Here is a 16,169-nt window from a genome sequence, read left to right on the forward strand (position 1 = left end):
ATAAATATGAAGGACTCTGGGTTGATAAATGTGGGAGGAAAAAAGTAAATATAAAGTTTTGCTTTACAAATTAGTTTGACAGATTTCTCTGCAATCATTGTTGTTGTTTTTTTTAAATGAAATATTGGATAATTGGGTCTCAATCAGTTCTTGAAACTTTTTTTTTTTTTAAATTTTTTTTATGAAAACGTGAGAAGTTCAGAGAATAAAGTCACACTAAGTTCAGAAATGTGTTCAGGTTAATTAATAATAAAAGGAACTCTACGTATCAAATGCATTTATGTAAACGTGAAAGTATTTTTCTGTAAAATGCAGTGGAGTAGAAGTATAAAGTAACACAAGAAATGATCCAAATCAAAGGCAGAGCAGTTGTCCTGGGTAACATTAGACTGTCCAGGTGTACCTAACGAAAAGGAGTGTGTAACATTTGTACTCTGAAAAAACAAATCTACTCTTCTTGTGAGACCACAAGTTTTAAACACACGTTCTGTGCCATTTGCCTGGAAAGTTGTAGGGAGGGTCGATGAGACTGTGTACACACACACACACACACACACACACACACACACACACACACACACACACACACACACACACACACACAGCTGTGAGCCCACAAACATGACTGAGCCTTTTCACTTACACCTCCCTCCTCCTCTGTGACCCTCACTGCTTCTACCCCATCTAATCTGCTCCGGCACCACCTCTGACCTTTGTCCTCCAGGCAGCATAGTTTGGTCCGACTCAGAGACTCTCATTAGGGAACGGAGGGGAAGATGTGGAGTGCGTGCACACACACACACACACACACACACACCCTCTCTCTCTTATATAATATCCCCAGTTCTGTATTTGCAGTCTTCGTGTGTTATCTTCACACTCCACCTGTGTGTGTGTGTGTGTGTGTGTGTGTGGGATGGGATGGGTTGGGGGTCGGTGTGGGTGTGTCATAACCAGGTTGAAAGGCGTTTTCAAATATACACTCATGACTCACTTCCCTACTATGGCCATTCCTGCTGCTAGCTTGAACCAGATCCAAAGAGTGTGTGTGTGTGTGTGTGTGTGTGTGTGTGTGTGTGTGTGTGTGTGTGTGTGTGTGTGTGTGAGCCCCGAGTCAGTGCGATCTCCTCAGTCTTGTGATCAAGTGCTTGGCAGACCAAAACCTCTTCCCTTTAGGAGCGACTTGATTTAGACGGGCAGAGTTAAATAAAGACTTTATTGGCCTGAGGCTGAATGGCGGTTGCTGCAGCGAGACCGCCAGTGTTAAATATAAAGTTTGTCATTTTATTGACAGTTGTGTATGTGTGCGATGAATGCATAAGTGCAAACACGCATGACAGGGGGGCACATGGTACAGTATATGTGCATACACACAACGCCGACTGTTTATTTCGGGCCCCAGCAGGGGAAGCAAACATAAAGGCTGGATTCGTTTACAGTATTTGGCACAAGAACATCTCCTTATCAGAGCTGACTGAAGACTCTCCCCATCACTTCCCACTCATGGCTTCTCGTTCTTTCTACTCATGTCACTTTTATGGAAGGGGAGAGTTGGAAACATATGAATTTAATCATGACTAACTATATGGGGATTTAATTAACTCAAATTCTAGTGCAATCCTCGTAAAACCAGAACTATCCCTTTGTGTTTCTACTCTAGTGTTTCACCCTATTTATACATTTTTATACAGCGCTAACGCAATTTTAGCTGCTCTCTGACTGTTTTTAAAACACGTTGCTTATTTGCATTCTCTCCTACTGCCACCGATCTTAAACTTTAATCCATGCAGTCTCTCTACTTGGGTTTGTTCTGTATATCAATATAGCAGTAATTTCCTTTAACATATTAAATCTCCTTGCGACATCTGGTTTGTGCCAAAAACGTTCCTATTATGTTTCCTTTACTGAAGATGGACTTGCGAGCATTTTTTTCGAACTTTCATCTGCAGCCAGCATCATTGTCAAGCTGTGGCTTAGGACCTATTTTTACTGAAGATAAATGTACTATGTGAGAAATTACTATTTCCTTTATGGATAAATCTGGTATTTAATTTTTGATAGACAGATATTTTTGCTTTGTAAACTGCAATTTTTTTCTTACATTTATTATTAATTCAATCAAATTAATATTTATACAGAGCAAACAGTCCTCCAAAATGTACTGGAGTGAAAACGGTACGTTTCATGAAAATATAATACTGGATTAAAGTATAAGTGTATCAACGTTTACTTCCGTACAGTTCTTGACTAATGTACTTTCACCACTTGCAGTAGGTCTAAATATCAAAACGTAAAAAAACTGATGTTGTCCGCCTGAGCTGCATTTTGTGTTTGAAATGTGGTGATTAGCAAATGTTAGCAGGCTAACACTCCAAACTAAGATGGGGAACATAGTAAACACCTGCTGAACAGACTATCATCACTGTCACTGCGGGTACGTTAGCATGCAGACGTCGGTATTTAGCTCAAAACTCAGCCTCACAGAGCTGTAGACAAAAAAAAGTACAAATGACTTTCATAAAAACCCTTAAAACCTACAGAACTACTTTAACAAACTTCTCCCAAATGTTTTCAACTGTCTATACACAACTTGTTTCCCTTATTTCTCTACTTATGTGCTTAAATTCCTGTATTACAGTTAAAAAAAAAAGTCTTTCTTTCTCCTCCTCTGCCTGCAGGATGACAGGCCGAGAGTTTTTCACCCGATTCCCAGCTCTCTATCCGTTCCTCCTGAACCAGCTGGAGGAGGCTGCAGCCACAGTGGAGAGGTGAGATGCTTGTCTTTAATCCAAACACAAATGCCCTCTCCACATTCAGCCAGCACCGTGGCTTTTTCACACATCTCTCATCCCATTATAGGTTTAATTTTGCGCAAATTTAAGCCATACGAGACAAAGAATTTTGTTTCCGTAAGCTGATTAAGCAGCGGGGCTTTTGTGCTGGGAGGCTTCCTGCAGCAACAAGGTGGAAGAGAGAAAGTTAGAGCAACTTTTCATCAGTCCTTAAGCCAGATTCGTCTTTAGAGGGAATATGAACTGAGCTACATTCAAAAATACATAAACGCAACACTTTTGTTGAAGTAAAGTGAGTTGAAGTAAAAAGATCTAAGACTTCTTTTATGCACACAAGAGGTTTATATATCTCATATTTTGTTCACAATTTGGCTAAAATCCATGTTAGAGAGTATTCACCTTTGCCAAGGTGATCCATCCACCTGACACGACAAAAGGCATCTCTAAAATGTGTAATTTTCAACTGTCATAGAACATAGATTTGAACAAATGAGACAAGAAATTAAGTGAAATGAATAATAATAAAGTACATATCTATCTCTATCTAAACCTTTTAAATGAATCTAAAAAGTCTTAAATCTTTAACTTCCACTCATGAAAAATGGGAACGAAAACAAAAGTGTTGGGATTCTGTTTCTGTTGAGTGTCTTTTTTCTGATCAAAATCACATCACCCTGCAATGAGTTTCTTTGACAGACTATTTGTTCAAAGCACGAGTTTATGACCGAGAAAAGTAAATGTCTTGTGTGTTTTTGTTTTGCCATGGAGAGTTGAATCCACTGAGGTTTACTGGCCTTATCTTTGTCAGCTCGGCTCAAACTCCCTTTATTAAAAGCATCGGGAGTCGTCCAGCAGCTCTCCGGGCCGCCTTATCTTAATATGGATCCAATTAATTGAAAGCTCTTTCAGACCGGCTCTTTCACAATTCCCCCTCACTCCCTTTGACCCTTGTTAAAACATTTGCAAATTTCCCACGGAACCAGATCTCGGCTGTCTGACTTCCCACATCATCCCAGCGTATCGCGCCACCCAAACAGACCAACCGCACCGTACCGCAGCCATACACAGCAGGACGGGAGGCAGGAGAGCTGCTGTTAGTGGTTTCAAACGGTCGTGCAGACGTTACTGTACATTTCCAAAATAGGGCTGAGTATAGGCAAGATTACAGAAGTGAGACTTGGAACTGTGTAAGGGTTGTACTTTTAAGTCCGCATATATATACATTATGCATTATGTAATCCATCTATCCAGAAGCAGAACAAAGAGAAAAGCCTCCTGTGTCCAGAGATAGTTGAGTGGTCAACGAGCTGACGCACCCCCAGCTGGAACAGCGAAGCGACGTCCGATCACAGCGCTCATTACTGCAGCATGTAGACAGACACGCTAGAGACGTGTTGCCTCGCTGTGGCGGCCTGCATGGACTTTGGATGTATGATTTTAAAAGGAATTTCTGGATGCAGTACTTTAAGCTGCAATAACTTGGGAGCAGCAGAAACGCCCTGCGCTCCGTATTGCATACTATTTCTTTTTACTTTTAGTACGTAGTGCAGCTACCTTTAAAAAGTATGTACTGTTCCATATAGTATGTAAACAATTAGGACATACGACTTCATCATAAAAATGCACCTTGAACTTTGACTCTCTTGATCATATTCAAGAACAGTTCCTTCTTCTTCTTCTTCTTTGTCGTTTTCTTCATCTTCCTCATCGTCTTCTTCTCCTCCTCCTCTTTCTCCCTTTTGTGGGCGGAGCATTAGCGCCACCAACACTCTCAGTCAATCCTCAGCAGAGGATTGTGGGTCAGAGCAGCCAGAGTAGCATGCTGGCCTTCATACTGGAAATTAGGACATCTTAGTACTTTTGGCATCCTACATTTAACATACTATGTATTGGGATGTGCTAAATCTTTTTTCTGGCATACTAACTATTATGGTAATGTGGATATTGGAACACAGGGACAGTTTCTCAGCTCAACACTGGCATCACCTTTTAAGATGGCTTCCTGTGGAGATGCTGCGTGTCAGTCCACCTGATTGATGCAGGCCCAGTGGTAATTTTTTTTAAACTCTTGTTGTTGGTAGTGGTGTTTTTTTTTCGTCTTTACCAACTCCTGACTGAAATATTTGATTCCTCTAAGCTCGTTGCTACCGGTTTGTGTGCTGTGTAGTGCTGAGCAGGTCGTGCACACTGACTTCTTGCAGCAGCTGGCTGCTGCAGACTTAAGAGATGCAATGAGAGCCGAGGGAGTGAATCAAAGGAGTAAAGATAGCAGGAAAGTCGAGATGAACAGCAGATGCAGGAGATAATAATTATCTACAAGCTCATCAATATGAGCGACTTTCATGTTGGTTTCATATTGTCATTCCAGACATTATTGTTTAAAAAAAATAATTACAGCAAATGAGCAAAGCATAATTGTCTTTGGGGGGGATTCTGTTATCAGTCTGTTTATTGATTGTTCAACATAATATACTGTATGAACATACATATATACGTACTTACATAATATTCACAGCTCCACTCCTACCACTTCCAGACCGAGATACCACAACATACAAACAAAATACACGAGATTAAAAGAAAAATAAATCTGCTCCATAATGTAAACATATATGTATATACTGTTGCATACATGAAACCGTGTATACCCACATACATAATGTAGTCTAACATGTCACGCGCATATCTATATACATGCACACACACACTCAATTTTTACTAAAATGAAAGATGAAGTTGAAGAAATTTCACAAAATCTCACATGGACTCTGTCACTCAGATTAAATCAAAAACCAAACACCGCATACATTCACCTCCAAAGTACACTTTGTTTAGTGTACCAACAAATCTACACATCTCCACTTTTTGATATTTTCTATCGCTGCCTTTATCTTAATCTGAATCATGGTCTTCCGTCTGTGTTATTAGATCTAACATTTCACACACTTAGGGAGTAAATATTCTTCGTGTTGTTGTTTTTTTTTTATTTTGAAAATCTATTAAAAATAAAAAATGAAAAATATCACATGTACATAAGTATTCACAGCCTTTGCCATGACACTCAAAATTGTGCAAAATAGGCAGTAATGCACCTAAAAGCTGTTTGCCAACTGCCATTAAAGAACCAAGGCAGGAGAAGATCAACATGTTCTCCAGGATTCATAGCTCTGTCAGATAAAATATGTGTAGCTGTGAGACAGTAGAACTCTTTAGTTTTAAGGTTCGTCTCAAAACTTACCAAACATGCGTCCCCAAAAATGACTTAATGTGTGTGAATAAACAAATGCAGAGATGGAGGACATTGTCAATCCTTGACAATGAGACGGCGCAGAGTAACGCTGATCTAAATTGTGTTTAAATATGATCTAAATTGTGTTTAACTATGATCTAAATTGTGTTTAAATATGATCTAAATTGTGTTTAAATATGATCTAAATTGTGTTTACAGTGCATCCAGAAAGTATTCACAGCACTTCACTTTTTCCACATTTTGTTTTATTACAGCCTTATTCCAAAATGGATTAAATTCATTTTTTCCCTCAAAATTCTACACACAATACCCCATAATGACAACGTGAAATAAAGTTTTTTGAAATTTTTACAAATCTATTAAAAATCAAAAACCAAAAAAATCACGTACATACAGTGGGTACGAAAAGTATTCAGACCCCTTTAAATTTTTCACTCTTTGTTTCATTGCAGCCATTTGCTAAAATCAAAAAAGTTCATTTTATTTCTCATTAATGTACACTCAGCACCCCATCTTGACAGAAAAAAACAGAAATGTAGAAATTTGTGCAAATTTATTAAAAAAGAAAAACTGAAATATCACATGGTCATAAGTATTCAGACCCTTTGCTCAGTACTGAGTAGAAGCACCCTTTTGAGCTAGTACATCCATGAGTCTTCTTGGGAATGATGCAACAAGCTTTTCACACCTGGATTTGGGGATCCTCTGCCATTCTTCCTTGCAGATCCTCTCCAGTTCCGTCAGGTTGGATGGTGAACGTTGGCGGACAGCCATTTTCAGGTCTCTCCAGAGATGCTCAATTGGGTTTAGGTCAGGGCTCTGGCTGGGCCAGTCAAGAATGGTCACAGAGTTGTTCCGAAGCCACTCCTTTGTTATTTTAGCTGTGTGCTTAGGGTCATTGTCTTGTTGGAAGGTGAACCTTCGGCCCAGTCTGAGGTCCAGAGCACTCTGAAAGAGGTTTTCTTCCAGGATATCTCTGTACTTGGCCGCATTCATCTTTCCTTCAATTGCAACCAGTCATCCTGTCCCTGCAGCTGAAAAACACCCCCATAGCATGATGCTGCCACCACCATGTTTCACTGTTGGGATTGTATTGGGCAGGTGATGAGCAGTGCCTGGTTTTCTCCATACATACCGCTTAGAATTAACGCCAAAAAGTTCAATCTTGGTCTCATCAGACCAGAGAATCTTATTTCTCATAGTCTGGGAGTCCTTCATGTGTTTTTTGGCAAACTCTATGCGGGCTTTCATATGTCTTGCACTGAGGAGAGGCTTCCGTCGGGCCACTCTGCCATAAAGCCCCGACTGGTGGAGGGCTGCAGTGATAGTTGACTTTGTGGAACTTTCTCCCATCTCCCTACTGCATCTCTGGAGCTCAGCCACAGTGATCTTTGGGTTCTTCTTTACCTCTCTCACCAAGGCTCTTCTCCCACGATTGCTCAGTTTGGCTGGACGGCCAGGTCTAGGAAGAGTTCTGGTCATCCCAAACTTCTTCCATTTAAGGATTATGGAGGCCACTGTGCTCTTAGGAACTTTGAGTGCTGCAGAAATTATTTTGTAACCTTGGCCAGATCTGTGCCTTGCCACAATTCTGTCTCTGAGCTCCTTGGACAGTTCCTTCGACCTCATGATTCTCATTTGCTCTGACATGCACTGTGAGCTGTAAGGTCTTATATAGACAGGTGTGTGCCTTTCCTAATCAAGTCCAATCAGTTTAATTAAACACAGCCTGACTCCAATGAAAGAGTAGAACCATCTCAAGGAGGATCAGAAGAAATGGACAGCATGTGAGTTAAATATGAGTGTCACAGCAAAGGGTCTGAATACTTATGACCATGTGATATTTCAGTTTTTCTTTTTTAATAAATTTGCACAAATTTCTACATTTCTGTTTTTTTCTGTCAAGATGGGGTGCTGAGTGTACATTAATGAGAAATAAAATGAACTTTTTTGATTTTAGCAAATGGCTGCAATGAAACAAAGAGTGAAAAATTTAAAGGGGTCTGAATACTTTCCGTACCCACTGTAAGTATTCACAGCCTTTTCCATTACACTCAAAATTGAGCTCAGGTGCATCCTGTTTCCACTGATCATCCTTGAGATGTTTCTACAACTTGATTGGAGTCCACCTGGTAAATTCAGTTGATTGGACATGATTTCGAAAGACACACACCGTCTATATAAGGTCACACAGTTGACAGTGCATGTCAGAGCACAAACCAAGCCATGAAGTCCAAAGAATTGTCTGTAGACCTCCGAGACAGGATTTTATCGAGGCACAGATCTGGGGAAGGGTACAGAAAAATGTCTGCAGCATTGAAGGTCCCAATGAGCACAGTGGCCTCCATCATCCGTAAATGGAAGAAGTTTGGAACCACCAGGACTCTTCCTAGAGTCGGCCGCCCGGCCAAACTGAGCGATCGGGGGAGAAGGGCCTTAGTCAGGGAGGTGACCAAGAACCCGATGGTCACTCTGACAGAGCTCCAACGTTGCTCTGTGAAGAGAGGAGAACCTTCCAGAAGGACAACCATCTCTGCAGCACTCCACCAAGCAGGCCTGTATGGTAGATTGGCCAGACGGAAGCCACTCCTCAGTAAAAGGCACATGACAGCCCGCCTGGAGTTTGACAAAAGGCACCTGAAGGACTCTCAGACCATGATAAACTAAATTCTCTGGTCTGATGAAACAAAGATTGAACTCTTTGGCCTGAATGCCAAGCGTCATGTCTGGAGGAAACCAGGCACCGCTCATCACCTGGCCAACACCATCCCTACAGTGAAGCATGGTGGTGGCAGCATCATGCTGTGGGGATGTTTTTCAGCGGCAAGAACTGGGAGACTAGTCAGGATGGAGGGAAAGGTGAATGCAGCGATGTACAGAGACATCCTTGATGAAAACCTTCTCCTCAGACTGGGGAGAAGGTTTATCTTCCAACAGGACAACTACCCGAAGCACACAGCCAAGATAACAAAGGACTGGCTTCGGGACAACTCTGTGAATGTTCTTGAGTGGCCCAGCCAGAGCCCAGACTTGAACCCGATTGAACATCTCTGGAGAGATGTGAAAATGACTGCGCACCGATGCTCCCCATCCAACCTGATGGAGCTTGAGAGGTCCTGCAGAGAAGAATGGGAGAAACAGCCCAAGAATAGGAGCCAAGCTTATAGCATCAGACTCAAAAAGACTTGAGGCTGTAATTGCTGCCAAAGATGCTTCAACAAAGTATTGAGCAAAGGCTGTGAATACTTATGTATGTGTTGTATTTTTGTTCTTTATTTTTAGTAGATTTGCAAAAAATTTAAACAAACTTTTTTCACATTGTCATTATGGGGTATTGTGTGTAGAATTTTTAGGAAAAAAATGAATTTAATCCATTTTGGAATAAGTCTGTAACATAACAAAATGTGGAAAAAGTGAAGCGCTGTGAATACTTTCTAGGTGCACTGTATATGCAGTAGATTTGATTTTGAAAAGAATATGTCAAGGTTTAAGCTTACACGTAACGTAAATGGGAAAGGAATATGACTGAAAATGATTATGTCAGCGTAGCAAACGTAAGCAGGTTCATCTCGGGAACTATTTCAGTTCAGTTCCCACATTTTAGCCTGCTGTGATTTGTTGAAGTGCTCCGTCTTATCTGCCCCGGCCTTCACTTCCAAAGAAAACAGTTTTTGTATCATATTCCAAGTAAATATTCCAAACACCAGTGATGATTTATTTGTCTGCGAGGAAAATAAATGTTAAGCTTAGGCTTGGGTTTACTTTAGAGTATCGTTTGTGTCTCTGCTACTGTGTCCCTTTCACTGCTGTCTTAAGTGAAGAGTCGGTGCTCTGTTTCCACTCTCTTTAAAAGATGTAAAACAAAAAAGTAGCTTTTCATCAAACGCTTGGCTCCTGGAGATGATGGAGGAGAGAGGGGGGAGATGTTGAATACCACATCATCTCCTTTTCATCCTGTCAAGTGCTTCTGCCTCCAGCTGTGTCCCAACAAGGCGCTAATATGTTTGCCTTTATCGCGACCCCCCCTCCCCCTCCATTTGTGTGACATCACATCCTGTCTCGCTGCGCTCGACTGACCCGTGACATTAAATACATTAGACCGCTTACTAATTGCGCCGCTATTACGTTTCCCATCATGTCGATCTGCGGCGGTCCCGGCGGACGGCTCTATTATGTTGAATAAAGGTAATGAAAAGCACACGTTATTTTCTCAGAGGTTCTGCTGTTCTGTTTCTGTTCTATGAGATCCTCATGACTGATGACAGGGCCCGGAGGACACACACACGCATACAGGCACATAAGCAAACCTCACATACTTCCAGGCTTTCACAGCGCTCAGCTGCGAGCGCTCTTTGCTCTGTAAACACTGTGTTCCCATGATGTTCCCATAATCTCCGACGATGACAGCCAGACAGGAAGGAATAAAACTGTCACGAAGGCAAAGCGTGGCCTTATTTCATATTCCATACCAGATAGACATTCAATTCATCATTTTTCCTCAAATGGGAAGTTCTGTGTCTTTTCTCCTCTTTCCTCCTTCCTCCTCTGCAAATGTGTCAGAGTGAAGCTGCGAAAGCGCTGGCAGAGACGGACAGTTTCCACTCTGACTCAGCTGCCAGGGACGAGATCTGGAGGGAGGTGAAAAAGCTCAGTTCGAGAGCGGATGAGGAGATGACTGTGTCGGAGTGTGGGTGGTTCAGATGTGCGTTAAAACGAAGGAGGAATTTAGGCCAGTCATGTTTTGCATTGGAACTTTGATTATTGGTGGTTTTCAGGCGCCAGGCGTACTGCTGTTTAATCCTGTTTCAGAGAATAAGCAGCAGCACTTCAGAGCTGCAGCCAGACTATTTATTTCTCACACATACGGATGAATCCAAAGTTGTAGGCAGACATAGGCACAGCATCGATCACTGCAGAGGCGCCTCACTAGCAACGCTGTAATACCACCGAGCAGTCTGTCCAGGAGATCCTGTAAAAGCATATTGAAAATGTCGTCATAATTTGCTTTCACAAATGAGGTTAATAACCTAAAATCTGATCTAAACATATTTCTGCTTATTGCTGTTATCAGTTGCATCTGTCCCCTAAAACATATTTTACTTTAGTAAATCCTCATACCTCTATGGTATTCTGAGCTTTAAGTCGACCAGTGATTGCTGAAGATGAGATCTGTTGACCTTGAGATGTTGAACCACTGATCCCTGATTTTCATGTTGCTGTGTTTGGTGGCTCAAATTCCATTTTTAAAGAATCATGCATTTCCCATTTCTATTAGATGTTAGATTTCTTCCGATAATAACTAAAACAAATAATTGACTATTAAATTAAAAAAAAAAAAAAAAAAACTAGCAAGTAATTGGCAATTGCTGCTAGATTTGGTAAATTAGCTGAACGTTGTTCCACACATATCCATAGACAGTATATCAAAGACGATAACAAAATACAAGACTTTAGAGGACTGTTTTCTGGGGAAATCCCACAGTAATTTTTATTTTCTCATATATGTGCAGGAAATATGAAGATAGAGCAGGTTATTGTCTTAGCTTGGACTTCAACTGAGACTATTAAAACCACAATTCCTCACTTTAATATCTCAATTATTTAAATTTGTTTTGACTTTGGACAATGCCAGACCAGTTGCTTCCTCTGCTTCCTGTCTGTATGCTAAACTTAATCACTAATCACCTGCTGCCTTCAGCTTAATTTTTCACCCGATATGAAAGTGATATCAATGTTTTCATCTGCTGCCTTCAGCTTAATTTTTCACCCGATATGAAAATGATATCAATGTTTTCATTAAACCTCAGCAAGAAAGTGTAGTTCCCAAAATTCCTTTATGCAAATCTGCTCAAATAAAAATGGATAATAGTCATTGTACTGATAAGAGCTTCATATTCTCTTTATTGGATAAAGCTTACTTGTCTTTAATCGTAGTTTAGTGGTTCCACAAAAAGATGATAAGAAAGACGGCCAATTATGAACATGTGTACTGAACTAAAAAATGTATATCGTTCAACAGCTGAGATTTGATTCAGATGCAGTTTGTCAGCATGTCAGAGTGAAATCTACAGAGGCATTGTGTCCATTTGTAACTGGCTCTTCCCTGATCTTTACAACAGCGCCTTCACTGGCCAAGTGAAGTTCGTTCATATTGTTGACTGTATATTTCAGGCTCTTTTTGCATTGTGACACAACTACACTATTTTATTCTTTTTATGTTTACATCAGAGTGCCACACTGTGACTACTTTTGAGGAGAGACTCTTTGAAAGTGTTGGATTTATCACATCTCGCTCCCTTTTTTGAAACATCTATAAACACAACATCGATGATCTAAAGTCCGATCCAATCACTGTTAACATCTGACAGGTTTATTTTTCTGTGTGTGTTCAGTGACAGCGGTCAGGTGAAGCTTCACCCCAGTCTGTTCCTGCTGCTGCTGGTGCTCAGTCGACTCTACCCTTCACCCATGGATGGCTCCTCCTCACCTCTGGGACTCGCTCCTTTCATGCCTTTCATCATCAGGTAGGTGGTACTTCTACACACACACACACACACACACACACACACTAATACAAGTGCGGCCATTACCTCTCAACTAAGAATACCAGCTTCATAAGTAGAGAGTTGAATCTGCATGTATCCAACTCCAGAGTGGGGAAACAGCACTAGACTTGAATATTCCTATTAGACAGCCTTATTTTGACGGGACCTTCGCTGATTGGAGTTCTTTCTTCTACTTTTCTGATGGTGCAGACACTTTCGGCCTGCCTCGTCATACTTTAGATCAAACTGATCCAGTTTCCACAGTGTTTTAGAGCTCAATACACTCCCCCCTTTGAACCCTCCAGTCCAGACATGATTTGGTGCTGAGAAAGCTCCATATTAGCTAAAGTAATCAGACTTCTGACACTTTCACTTAGTTCTGATGACTATGTTTCCCATCTATCACAATGCTACTTAGTTTTGTTCTGCTGGAAAATTGAGGTAGAATCCTTTTTACAACAATAGTTTAAACTTGGTGTACTTGAACAAGTCTCTGATGAGTTGATCTAATCCCACCTGGAGTGTCATCTGAATCAATAAAAGGATACAGCTGAAGGAATTATGACCTTCTGTTCAGAGTTAACATCGATCAATCAATGACGCAAAACTGTTTCAGTTTGATTGCTGCCCTAAAAAAAACTGCAGAATCTGAAAGATTTTTTTTCTTCATTTCACAAATCAAGCTTCCAGGTTTACATGAAAACATGAACACATTTTTGATGTGGCGTCCACTTCATGTCCATCACAAACAGTCTGTAGTGTTCGCAGTGCACAGTCATACAGAGGGAATTCAAGTTTTATTGCCTCATGTGGAAATGGTCAAATCAAGGGGAAATCATTGTGGATGCATAAAAACAAGCAGTGGCCCCCTGGTGGGCAAAGTTATGAAAACAAATCATAAAAGTGATGCACTTTTACAAAACAGACAGGCTGTGACTGTAATATAGAATAGAGAAAACTGCTGTCAAAATAAGAGCTTTAGATGCTGTTTAATTAATTCAACATATGCTGTATTTACCAAAAAAGAAAAGAAAGAGACTGCCCGTCTCTTTCAATTAGAACTGTTTATAAAACAAATTTAACATACAGCATTCCTCATTCTAATAACAAGACCACAGTTCCCACTTCCAGTATTTCTGCTTGTTCCACTTTTTCCGATTTGCAAGAGTTTCTTTTGCTAATGAGAGAAGTCGGAGAACCGTGCTGACTGTAAATGAGGAGTTGTTTTTGTTAATGAAGCAAGTTTTGCTTGGAAAGACTACTTTGAAAGTAATACTTTCAGCAGAGTTTCAGTTGGAAATTTTTTTTGCAGAAAAAGCGCCAGAACTTTGCAAAATTGGAAGCTCCCGGAAATATTTGCATTAATTATTGCGATTGCTAAGTCACAATTTCCTGAAAGGACTGTTTTATGAAGCTAGCAGATAGAAACATTCATTAGCATTAGCTTGTCACAGTATATACATACATGTTAGTTAAGTCACATACATAAGGTTTATCTTCATTATCTGTGCATCTGTCTTCACTGTCTTGTGATGTTTGCGTAGGAACAAGTTTTTCTAACTCTGAACTACTCTGCATCTGAATCTTCATTCAATAGCGGAAGTGTCTTTGAACCAAACTGCTAACTCTCCATCAGTACAAACCGCAGTCTGTGATTGGCTGCGATGCTCCCCTCCATCAGCAGCTCCTTTTCTGCGTCATCACTAATCGTTGAGTGTTTCCAGTCAGTTCGCCTGCTTATATAAAGAAAGAAAACGTCTAACCAGGGGAATGCTCTATCAAATCCAAGAGGGTCACACATCTGCTCTCTCAGCCATGATAAACCTCTCAAATAAGGCTTCTCTGAACTGCAGCTCCTTCTCACTACAGAACAAGTCACAAACACTGAGACAAAACACCCGCAGTCTAAACACCACTGTGTGTGTGTGCTTTTTGTTTTTTGTTTGCTTTGTTTGCACAGGTACATCTTGCATCATTGCTGTGTTGTATTTTTCATACACTGCAGTCCTGACAATATATTTTTATGTTTGGCTTTGAACATGACTTAGATTTCTGTTCTCGTCTGCATCTAAGACAAAACAGCCGTCTGTTCCGAGTTGTTCTCCACACCGAGCAACTCGGCTTGTGTTGTCTCGCGTCGCCATTGTTGTTTTAGATTGTGACGGAGTTCATCCGAGTCCAATCTATGTTTGCTGCAGAGCAAGACCTTCCAGGCGAGTGAGAAACTCTGGTCACAGCCTTCATTTTTCACATTCCTGAGATGGGAGAAATCTACAAATATTATTGGAACATGTTCATCTACATCGGCTGCACCTGCAAATACAGATGAAGTAACACCAGCACACACAAATGTGATGCGCTGCTCATCCATAAACCTTTAGCATCAAAATCCAACGCATTTAGTCCTTAAGCTTCAACAGCACCTTCAAAAAAGTAGAAGCAAAACACTCGTCTCCCTCGGCAGAGACTGAAGCTCCGTTTTCGAGGTGTTGCTTCCGGCATGAACTGGAATGCCAGCAAACACAGCTGGGGATGTTTTGTGGATGGAAAAGTTGGCAAAGGAGGCGTCAAAGGGAGATAAAGTGATCTTCCTCACACGAAGGAACGCATAACGGTGTGTGAACGTTTTTCTACTGTCAATGTAGGTGGTTTGTATAGTTAATCTGCTGTTAGGGTTGGCTATCGAACTTCGATAATATAATGGCACCGACCGAGTTGGTTCAGTTTTATCGAGTATCGATGAAAAGCTCCTCGTATGTTCAAACTTTTCGTAGCCTCACAAACACGCTTTCAGTTTTAAAACGCGTAACTTTTGTTTTGTTTACGCAGCAATAAATCAGTGTCAGATAAAATCCCTCAGTTCCACCTTATGTAGCTTCAATCTGTGTGTGGGTGTGCGTGTGTGTGTGTGTGTGTGTGAGGCTTTGACCTTGATGTCGACATGTTTGACTGACGGTTTAGATATAAGTACTTGAGTGTGGGCATCATGTATATCTGTGATACATTCATATAGTATTGGTTTTGTTATTTGTTATTTGGGTATTTGGTTGTTGTTAGGATGTTTGTTTGCAGCTCCATTACAGCTGACTGAATTCAGAAGATTGTTGAACAGCAACCTTTAACTATTCAGCCTCATCCACACTGCTAATGACTGTTTCTCATGCCGGTACTAGCTTGGCTCTGTGCAGTTGGTCAGTCCACCCCGTTTGGTTCAGACTGAAATTAGTTAGTGATGATATTTTTGTGCTGACATTGAAAAGCTTTGCCTTCTGCTGAGCAGTGAAGCCCATTATTACTGTAACAGTTTATAGATGTTAAAAGCAAAATCCACAGAAACAGTCAGATATCCGACGCAGCAGTATTTTTAGTGTTTTAAGCTAAGAGTCCTTAAAATTAAAACTGGACAGTTTGTCAAAACAGCTCAACTCTCAGTGAGACGACACACATTCATCGTGTTACTTCATAGACCTTCTTGTCAGAATGTGACAAATGGAAAGTGAAGGTCATAAACCTGAGCACTCAGCATTTGGAGCTGCAAAGGTGCCAACGAAGCAACCCGACGAGCACATTGAATTCTTCTTA

General features: G+C 40.8%; 1 protein-coding gene across 1 annotated transcript in view; it reads left to right on the forward strand.

Annotated features, from left to right (window-relative positions):
- thada (THADA armadillo repeat containing) overlaps window positions 1-16,169 on the forward strand; it is a 111,531-nt gene that overhangs the window by 35,639 nt on the left and 59,723 nt on the right. The window contains exons 27-28 of the mRNA XM_069145276.1: window positions 2,679-2,768; window positions 12,435-12,566. Coding sequence (XP_069001377.1) covers window positions 2,679-2,768; window positions 12,435-12,566 — 222 coding nt within the window. The remainder of the gene's footprint in view (window positions 1-2,678; window positions 2,769-12,434; window positions 12,567-16,169) is intronic.

The sequence above is a fragment of the Embiotoca jacksoni genome, unplaced genomic scaffold (assembly GCF_022577435.1).
Source record: "Embiotoca jacksoni isolate LCO1_2020_lvr unplaced genomic scaffold, fEmbJac1.0.p SCAF_12, whole genome shotgun sequence".
NCBI lineage: Eukaryota > Metazoa > Chordata > Actinopteri > Embiotocidae > Embiotoca > Embiotoca jacksoni.